This window comes from Hippopotamus amphibius, chromosome X, assembly GCF_030028045.1.
Source record: "Hippopotamus amphibius kiboko isolate mHipAmp2 chromosome X, mHipAmp2.hap2, whole genome shotgun sequence".
NCBI classification, from domain to species: domain Eukaryota; kingdom Metazoa; phylum Chordata; class Mammalia; order Artiodactyla; family Hippopotamidae; genus Hippopotamus; species Hippopotamus amphibius.
In genome coordinates, this window is record NC_080203.1 from 95,448,402 (window position 1) to 95,465,701 (window position 17,300).

Below are 17,300 nucleotides of genomic sequence, written 5' to 3' on the forward strand. Positions count from 1 at the left end.
AAAACTTATGGGCTGCAACAAAAGCAGATTTTTGAGAGGGAAGTTCATAGTGATAAGTGCCTACATTAAGAAAAAGGAAAGATCTCAAATAACTTAACTTTATACCTCAAGGAACTAGAAAAAGAAGAAAAACAAAGCCCAAAATTAGTAGAAGGAAGGAAATAACAGGACAGAGCACAAATAAATTAGAGGCTCAGAAAACAATAGAAGAGATCAACAAAACTAAGCATTGGCTTTTTGAAAAGATGAACAAAATTGATAAAAGTTTAGTTACATTAGGAAAAAGAAATATATAGGCTCATAAGAGACTACTGTGAACAATAATTCACCAAAAATTGGATAACCTAAAAGAAATGGATATATTCCTAGAAACATACAACTTACCAAGACTGGATCATGAAGAAATAGAAAATCTGAACAGACCAATACAAGTAAGGACACTGAATCAGTAATTAAAAACCTCACAACAAAGAAAAGCCCAGGACCACATGGCTTCACTGGTGAATTCTACCAACCATTTTAAAGAAGAATTAATCCGGGAATTCTCTGGCAGTCCAGTGGTTAGGATTCCATGCTCTCACTGCCGAGGGCCCAGGTTCAATCCCTAGTTGGGGAACTAAGCCCCCACAAGCCATGTGGTTCAGCCAAAAAAAAAAAGAAAGAAAGAAAAGAAAAAAGAAGAAGAATTAAGACGAATTAATCCTTCTCAAACTCTTCCAAAAAACTGAAGATGGGGGAATACTCCCAAATTCATTTTTTGAGGCCAGCATAGTCCTGATGTCAAAGCCCACCAAGGACACTACAAGAAAAGAAAATTACAGGCCAGTATCCTTGATGAAGGTAGATGTAAAATTCTTCAACAAAATACTAAAAATCTGAATTCTGTAACACATTAAAAGGGTCAAACATCATGATCAAGTGGGATTTATCCCTGGGATGTCATATAATCAGATCAATGTGAACTCCACATTAACAGAATAAAAAATAAAAATCATGTGATCATCTCAGTAGATGCAGAAAAAGCATTTGACAAAATCCAACATTCTTTTATAAAAACTCTCAACAGATTAGGTATAGCTGGAATGTACCTTAACATAATAAAGGCCACATATGACAAACCCACAGCTAACATCATACTCAGTGGGAAAAGTTAAAAGCTTTTCCTTTCAGATCTGGAACAAGGCAGGGGTGTGCACTCTTTCCACATCTATTTAACACAGTACTGGAAATCCTAAGCAGAGCAATTAGGCGAGAAAAAGAAATAAAAGTTATACAAATCAGAAAGGAAGAAGTAAAATTGTCTCTGCAGATGACATGATCTCACATATAGAAAACCCTAAAGATTCTACCAAGAAATTGCTTAAAGCTTTTAAACTAAATCACTAAAGCTACAGGAGATAATATCAGCATACAAAAATCAGTTGCGTTTCTATGTACTAACAATGAACCATCCAAAAAAAGAAATTAAGAAAACAATTCCATTACAGTAGCATCAAAAACATTAAAATACTTAGGAATAAATTTTACCAAGGAGGTGAATATCTATATACTGAAAATTAAAGAACACTGCTGAAAGAAATTGAAGAAGACACAAGTAAATGGAAAGATACCTGTATTCATGGATTGGAAGAACTAATATTGTTAAAATATCCACACTACCCAAAGTGACCTACAAGTCCACTACAATCTCTGTCAAAACTCTGATGGTATTTTTCTCAGAAAAAGAAAAACCATCCTAAAATTTGTATGGAACCACGAAAGACCCTGAATAGCTAAAGCAATCTTGAGGAAAAAGAACAAAGCTGGAGGCATCACAGTTTCTGATTTCAAATTATATTACAAAGGTATAGTAATCAAAAAAGTATGACATTGGTATAAAAACAGACACACAGATCAAGGGAACAGAATAAGAAGTCCAGAAATAAAATTTGCATATAGGCTCAAGACCAACATGCCAAGGAAACACAATGGGGAAAGGGCAGTCTCTTTTTTTTTTCCTTCTACAATGATTTTATTATAAATACATTCTTTTGGAATAAACAAATATTGCATTCAAGGCTATCGGCAAACTTGTTCTAAGGTAATAAAAGAGGGGAAATGGAACCAGGAACCACTTATAAGTCAAGATAAATAGCAAAGACACCTGTATGCTAGGCTGAGCGCTTTTCCCCCAAGAAGAAAGAGGAGGTTAACAGGAGACATCACATTTCTCATCAGCCTGTTAATGAAAATAAGAATCGAGTTTGGTAATTTGCACTAGTTCTGTAAACTGAACTGCTCCTCTCCTCAGCCCTAAGAAGTAGAACGGGAAGACAGTCTTCAGATCCCAGCATCAACAAGGAAGATCTTGACTTTGTAACTCTTTGCTCTCAGAACTGTTCACTACTTGCGGGTGCGATGTCTGAGTAGTCCTTCAGCACCCCAGCCAAGTGCTCATTGTGAGTCTTAAACCGTCGCTTTTTCTGTGAAGCAGGCTTTTTCCTTCTCTGAATAGGGACCACTTTCTTTGGTCCAGATTCCTGCATGGAAGAAATACCCTGTCACTTCAGATACTCTTCAATTTTCTCCTCATCCATTGAATCCACAGTGACACTCCTCCACAGTTTCTGAAACTCTTCATCCACAGAAAACTGACAGCTCTTATCATTGAAGAAAAGAATTTTTTCCTTATCAGGACGGTTTACAAATAGTATCTGGTCCCCTAACGCCTTGACGGCTCTCTGGGAATTGGGCAGTCCTTCCTCAATGTCTTCTAAAAGAATTCCTCCTAAGCCTCGCTGGTCATGCTTATCTAAGAGCCTAAGTAGGGCCTCCTTATCTTTCAAGTTGTACTTGGGCTTGAAGGCATACTTTCCATCTATTACTTCAATTTTGGGATTATTGACTAATGCCTCAGTCATTAGCCATTGCTTCTGCTTGAGTCCAATATCTAAATGTTGTGTTTCATCCAAAATTTCTTCTAAAGTAAGAGGATGTGTATCTCCTCGCTGATGCCATGTCTTTATGTAATTCACAATCTTAGCAAGAACGCCAAACTTATATCCAGAGCTTCCTGACAGAGCTTTCAAGTTAAATGATCCATTGCTATGGTTGGAATTCTGTTTAGAGCCTGATGACCCTCCATGTTCTAGCTTTGCTTTCTTCTTCTTTGATGATGACGATGGCTCAGATGATACAGAGCGTTTTTCTACTACAGGAGTGGAAAGAGCTCATTATTTGAACAGCTCTCGTTCTCTCAAGAGGCTTGGATCCATAATGCTGAGCCAGGAGGGCCGCCCCACGCCTCCCGCCGCCGCCACCTCCCAGAGCCTCCGCCGCGACCCGTCGCCCACGCGGCCGCCGCTTCCTGCTGGTCGTCAGCGCCCCCCACACGCCCAGCGCCGCCCCGTCAGGTCGGGGTCTCTGCACTGGCGGCGGCGGCAGCCGGCAGTCTCTAATGAATGGTGCTGGGAAAACTGGATATCCACATGCAAAACAGTGAAACTGGATCTCATCTTATGCCACTCACAAAAATCAGCTGAAAATGGATTAAAGAGTTAAATGTAAGACCTGAAGCCATAAAACTCCTAGATGAAAACAAAGGGGAAAAGCTCCTTGACATTGGTCTTGGCACCGAGTTTTTCTTGTTGTCATTGTATTTGACACCAAAAGCACAGGCAACAACAGCAAAAATAAACGTGTGGACTACATCAAACTAAACGATTTCTGCAAGGCAAAGGAAACCATCAACAAAATGAAAGTTCTAGGATAAAAATTTTTTTCTGAGCTTAGAATTCTACACCCAAGCTGTTAATCAAAAATGAGAAAAAAAAAAGGAGGATAGCTTTCAGACATGTAAGAATTCAGAAAGCTTAGCACCATGCAGACTCTATAAGAACGGGGGAGGGAAATAACATAAGGATTAAAACAAAATAAAATCCAACTAAGAGGACAACATTGAAGAAGCAGTGATTTGTTATAACCCAGAAGAAATGAACAAGATCAAAAAGAAATTAGATCTTTTTTGTTTTTTGCAAGACACTCAAATGTTCTCTTCTGACTAACAAAGTTTAAATGACATTGTATTACATTTCCTTTAATACTATTTCAACCACTGCTTGGTTACAGTGAATGATATTCATAAATTACATTATTACAAGTGTTACTTATTGGTCTTTAACATTAGGCTCAATCCACAGGCAAAGCAGAGCTTTGCTTATTAGTTACAGAATGCAAATGTTATATATCTACAGTATAAAATTAATTGTAATAAAAATTAGGGAAAAAAATTGAAAAGAGGCAGGAATGTAAATGAATTAAATTTACCAGCCTTCATAAGAGGGAGTTAAAAGCTTCTGACTACAGTTTACAAATCAGGAAATAGGGCGAAAAAATGTATTCTATAAAGTTGTAATGGTAAATTACCAGAAAGACTGGGTGGGAGAGAGGCTTGATATTTCATTTTTTGCCCTTCCAACAGTTTGAACATTTAAAATCTATCTGTAAATGTGTTTTCTTTTTTAAAGAAGTTATTAGAGGGCCTTTTGTATTTGGGAAGAGGGAACTTGTCTTTGAACTGCCCTAGACAGGGAACCTCTGAAAGGTAGCCTCTGGGTTCCCTGGGACTCTTTTGTATTAGTCATTCTGCAAATCCAGCTGCTGTCAGCTTCTGAGCTGAAGACACAAGAAAACTGATAGGCCTGTAGGGGCTGTTTCTAGGAACGAGGGCAGCAGTCAGAGGGGGCTTGTTCTGTTTATAGAGTCCCAGCAGAGCCTGCATATCCTCCTTTGATGAGTAATTCCCAGCTAGAAGTTTACCCCAGGGTCACCCCTCCATCTCCTCCTGTAGAGAAGCCTTTTCTCTCTCGTGCTGCTCTGAATGAAGACAGGGAGTGATGGCGCTTGGAGCAGTCATCCTCTTGGGTACAGACAGCTGGGATGCCTTCTCACCTGACTTAAAAGTCTCTTGGCCATTCCTGCATTTGAGGTGGCCCTGTAGGTCTCCACCTTTTCCACATTGCTTAGGCTGTGGGTATCAGAAATGGTGTCCATCGTAATGTGACACACGCTTCATGGTGCTTCCAACACAGGGCTGCACATTTGGCGGCACAAATATCCACAGATTGCAAACCCTGAGCCCGTCTCCACAGAACAGTTGACCTTCATGTTAAAACAGGGGGCTCAACCGAGGGCAAGTTTGCTTCTCAGGGGACATGGGGCAATGTCAGGAGACAGTTTTGTTGTCACACCTGAGGGAGGGGTTGGGGGTGCCATTGGCATCTGGTGGGTAGAGGCCAGAGATGCTGCTAGACATCGTATGATGCAGGACAGCCCGCTACGGCAGAGGGTGATCTGGCCCAGAGTGCCAGTAGTGTCGAGGTGGAGAAACTGTGTTGGAGAGTCTAGGAAAGAGGCAGCAGGTAGAGGGAAGGATAGTCCCGTATGGGAAGGTGGGAGATTGAGGTCTGAGTGACCTTCGTGAAACCATTTTGCCTTGCCGAGTCCTCTAAGCTCCTGTCCATTCTGAACATTTCCATCACGTGACCCCTGGGTAGAGGGAACCCAAGGGCTGTAACATCTCCACTCCAGCTACACGATTTCCTATTTCCAAAACATGAGCTGATTGTTTGTCAAAAGCTGGAAGGCTGATCAAAACTAAAATTCTCATTCAACATAACAAAGAAGGCAGAAGGGTGTCCTAATTAATCAAATACTCTTTTTAACTGAAAATGAGGAACCGCCAACCTGAAAGTTAACAGTTAACACTTAAGGCTGATGGGGCATAGTTTAATCCTGGATTCAGACTGTTGCAGACTACAAGTCCTTTCTGTATTGTACGGGTAAAATGGGGGAAAAGAGGCTTTTTGTGGGTAGAATGACAGATGATTTACTCTGGGATTTCTAAACACATTTTGTTGGGTGTGTGTTTTCTTTGCAGGCATTTTTCCTTAATTCTCTTTTTAAAGTTACTTGAAGCCCATCCTCACACACAGTGGCCCCCCATTAACCACCACTCTCCCAGCCTGGTGTGGCTTGCTCGCGCGATGTCTGACCAGTCCCCAGGTGTATGACGTAAGTACAGCATGGCTGAGTTGCCACGGTAACACTGCAGTTCTGCTACAGCTTTTCCTTTGAATTTCCACCAAACGTAACAGAGAACAACATCAATGTCTCCTTCTCTTAAAAATAGTTGAGCCTTCCAGCCTCCCCAGCCCCTCCCCATATAGAAATGAAATTCCTATGCCACCGCTGATAAACTTTTAAATTACTAAGAAATGGGTCAGATGCTGAGAACGCCATTTCCCTAGAACTGCTCCCAGTTTTGTAAAGTGATTTTTAATGCTTGTGGTGAGTTTTTAGTAGAATATGAGCCTAGATAATAATGTTAATTACCTTTTATGTTGGAAGGATGTAGACCAATAGCTTAAAAAGTTAGTTTCCCATCCTGTTTTATTTAATAAGTCTGTCTTTTTTTGAATGCTAAACAGTTTGCTCAGTTTGGACCTCTGTGTAAAGTGACAGTGTGGGCCATTTGGATGTGTTTTATCATCAGAAACAAAGGGTAGTGACTCGGCATCCTCACTTCTCCCACTAAAGAAACTCCAACTGGTTACACTGTTTGATTTTATTTCACTGGACTTACCTGTTTCTTTGCCTTCTAGCTCTAGTCTCTTTTAAACAATTTCTAAAGCCCTCCTTCTCACTTAGGTTTTACAAGGGTCACTTTTCACGTCTCTGTAATAGTAAAATAACTAACCCACTATTAAAACTTTATAAACACCTTATCTAATTGGAAGCTTACCAGCTATTTCTCGCACATCAGTTAGGGGTATCTGGCCTACTTTGAACTCAGCCTAAACTCAATATACTTCCAGGCACTTAAATTAAAAGTGCTCCCCTCTAAATCTATGCAGTTTATTGTATGTTAACTGTATCTCAATAAAAGTTCTAAAAAAAAAAAAAGTGCTCCCCTCACCACTTCCTGAGACTGCCCAAGGTTTGCTTCCTGGGGTAATGTTTGGGCTGTGGACTCCCCACAGCCAACCCAAGATGGGGTGACATGGGTTACAGGCAAGAAGCGCTCTCCATACTGCTGCCACTGCCTTGGGTTGCGGTCCTGACCGGGGGCCCAGCCAGCTTCGGACACAGAGAGGCCTGTTGCTGAGAGAGTGAGAGCAGAGAGTCTTTGGAAGTTTAACTGAAGAAGCCAGAGGTGAAGGAGTGGAGGGGGCCTCACTGTGGAGTCTAGTGCTGGGTGAGGGCCTCAGATGAGCCGCTCTCTTGGCTGTTGGACACACTGTTGGGTGGCCCTCCCCCAGCATCTGTGTGACGCTTTTATACTTCACCAAAGTTCTTTGGGAGATGTGGAAGATGTTGTTATTCCTTGTTTCCACTAACTCGCAACAAAACTTAGGTTTGAGAACCGCCTAGAAAACAGTGTTCTTCCACTTAATCATCTGTGGATATTTAAATGCACACTTTCTCATGACACTTGCTTATAGGTGTCTGCAGGTTATTTCAGTGATTTCCATAGCAGCCCTCATTGGACAGCTAGTTATGTAATTACACAGACCTTCAGCTGAACAAAACTTCTGTCGATCCTGTCATCTGGAATTCGAGGCTGTGGGATGGTTTGGTCATCGGCATAGAACATTCCTCAAGCTTCGCTCTCGAAATCCCTCTCCACTAAGTTTTACTATGTCTTTGTTTCTGAGTGACCTTTCCTGGGGTGCTGTTTGTCTGCACTTGTGAGTTTCATCATGGAATGGGACAACATCCAGTCTCGTATTCTCCTGTCAGGGAATTTTGGCCCTGCTTCCCACCATGAGGGGTCAGATGGGGCCACGCCGAACCCTCCACCTGGGGGTTCCTCTGTGCTGCTGGGGAGGGAGGGGCTTGGCCCCATCTGCAGAATTCCCTGCACATGCAGTTGTTCTCTATTCCCCTCTGTCCCTGTGGGGCTCCAAACCCAGCAAAATACGTGCCAGGAGAGTCTCCTCCTGAACACTGGGAGCTAAGGAACCCTGGGAGAGAGACTTTGACAGAGATGAACGAAAACATTACTTAGCACATGTATGAATGGGAGAGATGGACCGTGCTAAAACAGAACATGCTGTCATCTGTTGTTAAGAAAACCATCATGGAGCAGATGGAGTTTCAGGACTTTGGAACTACTATTGGAGAGGAGGAGATTGGGGAGTTTGGAGTGAGCTTTAGAATTACGCTCTGCCTGAGTCGAGGATGTTTCTTGAACTGTACATTTGCTCCCTGCCTCATTCCAGTGAGGACTGGAGGCTGCAAGCAAGAGGACTTGCATGCTTGCCTGTTAAAAAAGCTGGAGCCCTGGTTCAGTGGAATCACACTGTGGAGAGTGGAGAAGCTGACATCACTGAGATACAATGCAGAAAACAAGCATGTGCTTGTCACCAGTGTGTGCCCAGAGATGGGCCAGGATAGGAGAGGTGAGGGATGCAGAACCCACAGGGCCTCCCTGGGTCAGTGTATTTAACAGGCGTTCATCTAGCACCTCCTATGAGGTCAGCAGCACAAGGAAGGGTGCCAGGAAGAGGAGATCACTGCCATTCGCTGGTTTCTCACATAGATGGAGATCCCAGGCCTGGACACTGGAGAACCTACCCTGGCCTCAGGCAGCATGACTGAATGGGGGCCACGTGGCTGTCAGGTATGAAGGTTCGGTGTCCTGCAGCAAGGTGACCCTGTCGTGTAGAGGCCTGAGGACTTCAAATGTGCTTTGAAGGTAGATGGGACGTAGGAGATAAAGAACCGTTTACCCAGTGTGACTTGGAACCATATGTTTGCCATTCAGGGAAGAAGTTCGCAGTGTTTGACAGCTGTGTGGCGGGGGTGCGGGGAGCGCACCACCCCTGGCTTTGCTTGTTAAACCTGTCAGAGAGTGAAAGGTTGCGTCTGACAGCACGCTGCTTCCTGACACGCCCCGTAGTCTCAGAGTTTCAGGTGGCTGCCACTTGGCTAACTTAGCCAGCTTTGCTCAGCCTTGTCTGTTCTGCTACCACCGCTGCCTAGCATGAGATGCCCCACCAGTCTTCTTCCCGATGGGGTGATTTTTCACATCCTTTATGTTGGTAGAATCAGTCTAGAGACAGCATAAATCCTAACTCTGCTTCCAAGTAGCTGGACAACCTCAGGCCAGTTCCATGGGTTCTCTCCGGTTTTCTTCTCTATGACCCGAGTGTTTGCGCCCTTCATAGGGAAGGGGTGACGATCAAAAAAGAGCTTCTGTGATGTTCCTGGCAGGTGTATAATAGATGCTAGAGAAACGTCCCCTCCCTCGCTGTCCCTCACTTTATCTCCCTGACGGCTTCCTTCCCATCAGGGTGTTTCTGTGGGGGCAGGAAGGACATCGTAATTATGACTTATCCTCTTCCCTCAATTGCTGACTAGGACAGAGAGTGGTTCAGCTGTAAACTAGGTGGGTTTAGGATGGTTTGTGTAGGGTAGGAGCTCCTTGCCCAGAAGACCTTCCCAAAAAAGAGAGGACCCGAAACCTATTTGCAGGTTTGCCCAGGGACCTTACCACTTTCTTTTTTTGTGGGTTGGGAAGCTGAAAATTGGGGCTGATCTCCCTTTCTTCCCTTTTGTCACTTTTTGTCCCCAAGCTGTCAGGCATTTTAAAAGTCAGAACTGCTTTCTGGGGTTCGAAGTCCTGGTTCAGCAACAGCCTGACGTTGAATAGCACTCTATAGTTTACATCCAGTTATCACGCTTGAGGCTCAAGGCAGGCAAGTTTTGTGATCCCTATTTTCAGATGAGGAGTTGAGGTTGGGGTTGCCTTCAGCCCGGGAAGATATCGGTCTCCCATTTGTTGTTGATGATGTTGTTGTTTGTTGCACTTTTCAGAACCAAGAGCCACTGAGAGAGGAAGACTCTGATTTCATCCTGACCGAGGGTGACCTCACCTTGACCTACGGGGACAGCGCGGTGACTGCGAACGGCTCCTCGGGCTCCCACACGGCCTCCACGAGCCTCGAGGGCGGTCGGAGAACGAAGAGCAGCTCCGAGGAGGTGCTGGAACGAGACCTGGGAATGGGAGACCAGAAGGTTTCCAGCCGGGGCACCCGCCTGGTGTTCCCCCTGGAGGATAACGCATGACTCCTCGCCCTGAGCCCTGAGTGCTGGGGCAGGCCCACTGGCGGGGTGAGGATGGCTGCGAGCCCCGGTGTTGTTTGAGGTGGGGCCTTGACTGAATGGAACTAACACGTCTATTTTATTGGGGTCTGAAGATATCTTAACATTTAAAATTTAACCCAAGATGCAGCTGGTGGGGCTAAAGTGTCTCTAAATCAAGACAAATGCAGACCTATTCCCACTTTTTTCACATAGTAGTGCGCTGTTCAGAGTTAAATAGCATGCTTTAATGCTCTCTTCATTCATTCACCTGCAGATCTGAACAAGGTATGGCAGGTGCGGGGGGGTTCCTCCCAGGAGAGGCTTCTTATCCAGACACAGCAGTGCAGGTCTAGCTGGCTGTAGGAATAGCAAAGGGAGAACAGGCTAGAAAAAGATTGTGAAGGAAGGCAGTTGAGATTGGACCTCCAAGGATTACGAGAAGCTGGTGTTAAATGGGACAGAAAACGTGAAAAAGCAATTTGAGTGGAGGCTCTAGCAATGAGGCTTCGTGCCTGCAACCTCCTATCAGGATTCCTGCCCTTTTTGGCTGTGTTGCCTCTAGACTGAAGATTGGAAAATATGTCCATGAACATTTCAACAAAGTCCAGTTCCTTCTGTGGAAATCTCCATAAAGAAGAAGTTACTGAAATGTTTGAAACCAAAGGCAAAATAGTGTTATATTGTTGTTTTTAATTAATCTGAGGACAGGAGAAGCTGTTTAGAAACTGATGGTGTTATCACTGCAAAAATCAGTCAGTTCTTGAGGGCTCCCATATGAGCCGACTGCATGGAAAATGATTAATAGGACTGGATTCTACTGTGGGTTTAGAAATAAATTTTGGGGATGCAATTTTATCCAGGGAAGAGAAGGCAGCAAGAAGCCTAAGAGGCAACAGGCTGGTATTCAGAGGGAAGAAATCGCACTGCAAACAAAATTAACCTCAGAGAAAATACAAGATCGTATACTAATGACTGAGTAGAATTCCAACCTCAAGCTAATAAATTCCAACCTCAAGCTAATCTCATAATGAGATTTCAGTGGCCACATGAGGAATCAGAGGCAAGTCAATGGAAAGTTAAGCATTATTCAACCTGGTAGAAGGTTCTGTCTACTATAGACAGATTAAGAATCCAGATGTCTTGACATTGAATGCCATGTAAAGAAGGGCCATTTGCTTGGTATCCAGGGAGCCTTGCACCAGCTTAATGTGTAAGTGCGGTTTAAAATTTAGGTTTTTAGTTTGGGTTCTTTGTGGATGAGCTGTTCTACCTGCCCTCACCTGTAGTAGGTGAAATACTGAGAGAACCCTTGGAAACCAAGTTTGAGATTCTCCCCATGTCTCTATGCTTCAGTGCTAGTGTATTTGAAAACCCAATTTCTAAAAAATGCTTTCATAAAACATGGGCATTTTTCTTATTATGGCAGACAAAATAGTGGCCCAGTTCAGTCTAGGACACCCATAATGAAATCAGTCATTTAATCTTAACTCAGATTTTTAATGGTTAATTTTTAAATAAGACATTGCTTGACACTTTGTTTTTGAATTGATAATTTGTGCAAACCAGGAAATATTTATTATTAGGTTGAGCCATATGAAATTGCTGACACTCGACCATTAAAAAGAAAACAGAAATGCCAGTTTCATATGGTTCAATATAATTGAATCATTTTTATTCCCCTCTTTCCTTTGTGTCTACACTAAAGTCCATTTTGATTTTATGGTCATCCATGGGCTTTGTACTCCTCACTGCAAACCTTTTAATCTAACCTACTTAAATATAAGTAAGTGGAGGTTTGCTAAGACCAAAAGTTAGCCAGGTTTGTAGTTATTTGGTTGCATTTTTTATTCAGGGGATCAGAGTAAGTCACTGACCTATGGTCCTAATTTTTGTTTGCAAGATGTGGAGATTAATCCTGACCTTACCAGGGGTCCTGGGAAGTGAGTCCACTCATCAAAATGCTTCCACCTCTCAGAAGCATCGTGCCTGTGCTGAGTGGCAAAAAAGGTAGGGTGCCACAAGCGCCTCAAACCACCTCACTCGAGGCCGAGTATCTGCTGCCGGTCTGGCAGAAATCAGATTGAAACTACTAAGTAATGGTGCATCCAACTGAAGAAAGTTCCCCTGAGGGAGTAATCCCAGGTCATCTCAGAAACATGTCTGTTCTGGGTTGGGGGTGGGGGGTGACAGTTTCAGTAGTTGAATGTTCTAGAGCGCAGGTTCTCAACCCCGGCTACACATTAGGATTACCAGGCCAGTTTTTAAAAATATTGATGCCAGGGCCCTACCCTCAGAGATTCAGATTCAGTAGGCTTAGGGTGGGGCTGGCTGCCATGCTTTGTTCTGTATCCTCAAGGATTCTGATGCGCAGCTAGGGTTGAGAGCCTCTAGTCTAGAACTTGCAGTGGACCCTATTTGGAACCTTAAAGAATGGCCTAGCAAAGAAAGTTTTATTTTAATTGTTAGTCATGTGGAACAAACAGGGTTGATCAATAATACAGACTGGGCAGCTGTGAGAATTTCATGCTCATAATCTTCGCAGAAGTCAAGAACGTACTTCTTAAAGTGCAACTGAAAAGTTCACTTTTGAAAACCTTAGAGCATGAGGAGGAGAGATGGGTGACTTGAGTGTATGTATGGAGGGAGGGTTAAAAACCTGTCATCTTTGCCCCCATTTGTGGGGAACAAGGGCTTTTGTCTTAAACTGAGCTGCAGGCTAATCAAATGTGCAGGTTTCTGAGATGCTGTCTTTGCAATTTAACCTGAGATTATATTAATAGTCCCCTTTGCAGTCAAGTGAATTTTGTTTCTCTTCACACTTTGCCTGTCCCCATGCCTGCATCCACACTGGACTCCTCAGGATAAGGATGGGCCCATTTATTGCCTGAGCAGAGGCCCCGTGTTAAGTGGGAAGTTGTGATCACTTTGCTGTCACGTGGCAGTGGTGTCAGTAGCAGGTAATTAAGGAGATGCAAACTTTTGTATAGCACCGACAGAGGAAAGACAAAAAACGCCTGCAATTCCTTTCCATACTCTATCTGGGGACCACAAGGAGAACTGAACTAAACAAGGAAATTTGGAATTTAAAGAAAGCTGTATTTCCTCCTAGGAAACAGGTATAGGAAGGGCATACAGGGTGCTTCACTGGAGTGACAAGACAAAGCATTGATGCCCTGCAGCCAGAAATCACACTGCGACATCAAATATCTCATCAAGCAAACAGCAAGAAGCTCTTTAGGCTGTGTTCTCTAGACCTGAAAATGTCCTCCATAGTTCGGTTGACAAAATCTCTTTAGAAAACCTGAAGAAATGTTATCTCAGCTGTCTGTGAACATTTCAGTGTAGGGCAAAAAGTAATGGTTCTTTCCAAAACAGAAGTCTGTTTCACACACACCCCCCACCCCCCATCATAGCTCCCCCTTTCTTTGTCCACAGTTGAAGTTGATGTTATCATGTCAGCTATTTAATGTGCACAAAATGATTTCTAAATGTAGAAACACTGCTGATGCACTCAGGGGAGATTGCTGGGAGGGCAAACAAGCAACTCATCTGAGGGGAAAATCAGCCGCTTGGAAACCTACCTTGGTACCCATTGCGAGTTCTAAGAGGTGGATCAGAAAGCTGCTTTTCCCATCTGCTGTAAAATACAATCTGGACTGAGAGCATCTGAAAAGTCAGCTTTCTGATTCAGTAAGTATATGACTCCTTATTCCACTTCAGAAATGGGGCACTTTACAGGTTTCATGTCTGCTTTCTGATGTTGCTTCTGTAGATGAGTTAGTGTAGGAGCTACTCTGTCAAATGCAGTAGAGTGGTATCATTGAATTCTGATCTCTTCTGTTGTTTTTTAAGTGAGAATCTGGCTCACCATTGTCAATTGCCACATTCTGAAAGCTACATTCATGCTTTCACCATGTGGATACCTGAAAAGCCCTTTCCTCTTTCTAAAACCTAATGAGAACAATCTACAGAGAAATGATCCGGAAGCCAATGCTAGTGTCTTAACGAGGAAAAGCAAGTAGGCTTTTTGACAATCCTTTCAAAACAAGACCTAGAAAGAAACCATTTTTTTTCCAGTTCCAAGTTTCGTAAGCAGAGTTTTTGTAAATTAACAAACCCATCTTGTCAGTCAGTGCCAGCAGAAATTGTAAAGAGCAAAACCAAAGTTTTTGATGTCTTTTATTTTTGTAAGCAGGGTATACTTTAATCATGGCCCACATGGCACACACAGGCAGCCAGTTTTTTGCGACATGAGCCTTGGAGAAGATGAGGAGGAAGGGCTGCCTGTTCTGCTGCCCTTTGAAAAGGTCTGCAACAGCCATGAAAGTGCTTGGGAGAGGTCACTTTCTCATCCTGATGGCCACCTTTTCAAAAGGGTTCACAGAACTGCCAGATGTCATGGTCAGCTTGACTCTTGGGCAGTTGGAAAATTATCTGGGCCTGTATGTGTTGGAGGAACTCAGATGCAAAAGGACCTGGAAACAGCATGAAGAACTCCACATCTGCTGTCTAAAGTACTTCAAAAAAGTTAAGATCTCAGTGTTACTGGGTAAGTGTCTCGCTGCATGGACATTTGGGGGTTGACTTTGGTTGTGATTATCCCAGCTGTGAGCTTTGGCGAAGCAGTGGGATGCTTTTCAGTCATGTGGGTGTTAAGTCTATGGATTTGGAATTTGTCACTGAAATCACTCATTCAAAGTATGACTTCATGGTAGGGTCACCTCCTAGGTTTTTTATTTTTTACATAAAACACATCTGGGACTTCTTAAGAAGTTTTACTATGTCCATTAAAATGATTACATGGGAAGGCCACCAAGATTCATTTAATAGCTGAAAAGCAGTTTTTTAAATAGACTAGGGTGAATTTCATATGGGCTGATGTGACCTTCTGGGGAATTTTTTATAGAGAGCGTACATACTGTAATTGGGGAAATTTTTGTCTTTTACTCCCATCCAACAGTAGCAAACTGGTGGTTTTATAAAATTAACATAGTATGTTATATAAACATGTTATATAAAATAATATTAAAGTATGTCTAACTGTGAAAAAGTGAAGACTTGGAGTTATCAGCAACCTTGATGTGCAATAAGGAAAACTGGAGTTAGACCCCCAAAGTGCTCCCTTTCCCTAGCATTTTACTTAATGTTTGCCTTTGTGTATATGTTTAGATTGATATTGTAAAGCTAGCTACACGTTTTCCTGCCCTTTACTGATATTTAACACATTTTTCTCAAAGCTTTTTTTTTTTTTTTTTTACAAAACTCAAAATAAAAAGATTAACTGGGTGAGCTCATCTTCTTTTGTATTTTTAAAAGTATTGTCCCTTAGTAGAAGAATGCAGTATGATCCTGTTCTTAGTCTGTTTCTTCCCTTACAGAGAGGTTCTGTTCTGGGTGTAGGCTATTTCTCTCCAACTTCATTTAGGACAGAGATTGACAAATTACTGCGGCCCCTGGACCAGATCCAGCCTACTGCTTGTTTTTGTAAATAAAGTTTTATTGGCATATACTCCACTCATTCGTTTGCATATTGTCTGACTGCTTTCACGCAGAGCTGAGGAGTTGTAACAGCAGTGAACAACTAGCTGCTCGTAAAGCCTGAACTATTTACTATCAAGATCTTTACAGAAAAGGTTTTTGCTGACCCTTCATTTAGATGCTTGAAAATTTTTAGCTTTAAAATCAGATCTAAACATCACAGCAACAGATTTTTTTTGTTTTGTTTTTAGATTTTAAAAATGTGCCTTAGGATTAAAAGAAGCACTTTAAACCTGGTCTCTGCCTGTGACTTCTCTCCGCCTGCAACCATCTTTAACAGGCTTTGAGTGCTGGCTAACTGCTAAGATTCTTGAGTGCGCTACAGTTTCCTTCATAGTCTTTGTATTCCTTTGTATGTGGACTAGCTTTTCCCTAAACCATGCAATTGAACTACATCATAAAATCTGCTCCCTAGCAAAACAAAGAAAAACAAATCCTGTCATTAACAGTGACTCCAGAGTCATTTAATAGTATAATTGCAAAAATATCAGAACAATTTAGAAGCAAAAATTTCTTTCAGTTCATTAGGGTTCTCCCACCCCAGGGAGAGAAATTACTTTTTAAAAATCCATTCAAGGGTGGGGGCGAGGGGAACTATTGGAAAAAGAGTTGGATGAGTCAGATTTTAAAAAATACCACCCAGACCTTTTAATTAATATTAAGTAATTTAATCAAGATACACAGGCCTGTACTTGGCCCTTATTCACATTGATGTTTTGTCCAGGCACCTGCTGATGGGAAATGGTACCAAATCACGTCTCTTCTTTGTTCTGAGAACGCCTTGTTGACATGGCTCCAGCAGAGGCAGGGTCAGGCTGGGAACTAAAGCTCTTCCTATTTTATGGCCATAATTATCCACATTGCACTGTCACTTCCTTACTGGAAACTTCATTTCAGTCAATGTGTCAGTCATTATTTAACAGCTCATGATATTCCTGCTCTGCAGAATTGCACAGCAGTTGGTACCAAGTCAAGCCCCAGTCTCTGACAGTGTGATAGATTGCTTCCACAGCATGTCTTCTCCAATGCTGGACAACATGCTGAGTGCCCTGGTTCGTGGTGACTGACCTGGAAGGGAAGGAACAAAGGATGTTTGAACTACAGAACACAGAAATCCACAGATGGAAAGCCTGTTAAACCTTGATGATATAAGGCCTCTTAAATATGAAACCTATAATCTTCCTTACCTAAGCTGCATTATCCAATGCTGTAAACCCACACTGAATCAGTATCTATCATTTCTGCTTGTGACCCAAGAGGTGTTTGGTGAGGATAAAGACAGGGAAAAGATAGGGGCATCTCTCTTAGTGTGACTGTGCTTTCTGCAGCTGCTGCTGTGCGGTGCCTGTTGAGAACTTTCTGAGACCTGCTGGGTAGAGTGGGGTAAAGGCTGGGGCTGAAGCTGTACCTTTAGGCACCGACCATATAACCATCCATCTTTCACTTGTGTACTGGTTCATATGTGTGAAATAAATCATGCCAACAACAATCAGCTCTTCTGTAAAACTGAGGCTGTATATAAGTAATGAGTCCAGCTTCCTACCTTTGTGGGATCTGGGTTTTTTCCTTCTTTCATTAAAACACATCGCTGCATTACTTTATGGGAACAGCAAAGGATGAACTATGTTCATGCT

At 42.6% G+C, this 17,300-nt stretch overlaps 1 protein-coding gene and 1 pseudogene across 1 annotated transcript in view; one reads left to right on the top strand and one right to left on the bottom strand.

The window, feature by feature from the left end:
* Positions 1 to 15,755, top strand: part of SLC9A7 (solute carrier family 9 member A7) — a 142,580-nt gene extending 126,825 nt beyond the window's left edge. The window contains exons 16-17 of the mRNA XM_057718554.1: positions 5,946 to 6,051; positions 9,859 to 15,755. Coding sequence (XP_057574537.1) covers positions 5,946 to 6,051; positions 9,859 to 10,110 — 358 coding nt within the window. The 3' untranslated portion in view covers positions 10,111 to 15,755. The remainder of the gene's footprint in view (positions 1 to 5,945; positions 6,052 to 9,858) is intronic.
* On the bottom strand, positions 2,370 to 3,254 carry LOC130842195 (general transcription factor IIE subunit 2-like; annotated as a pseudogene).
* Positions 15,756 to 17,300: the final 1,545 nt, after the last annotated feature.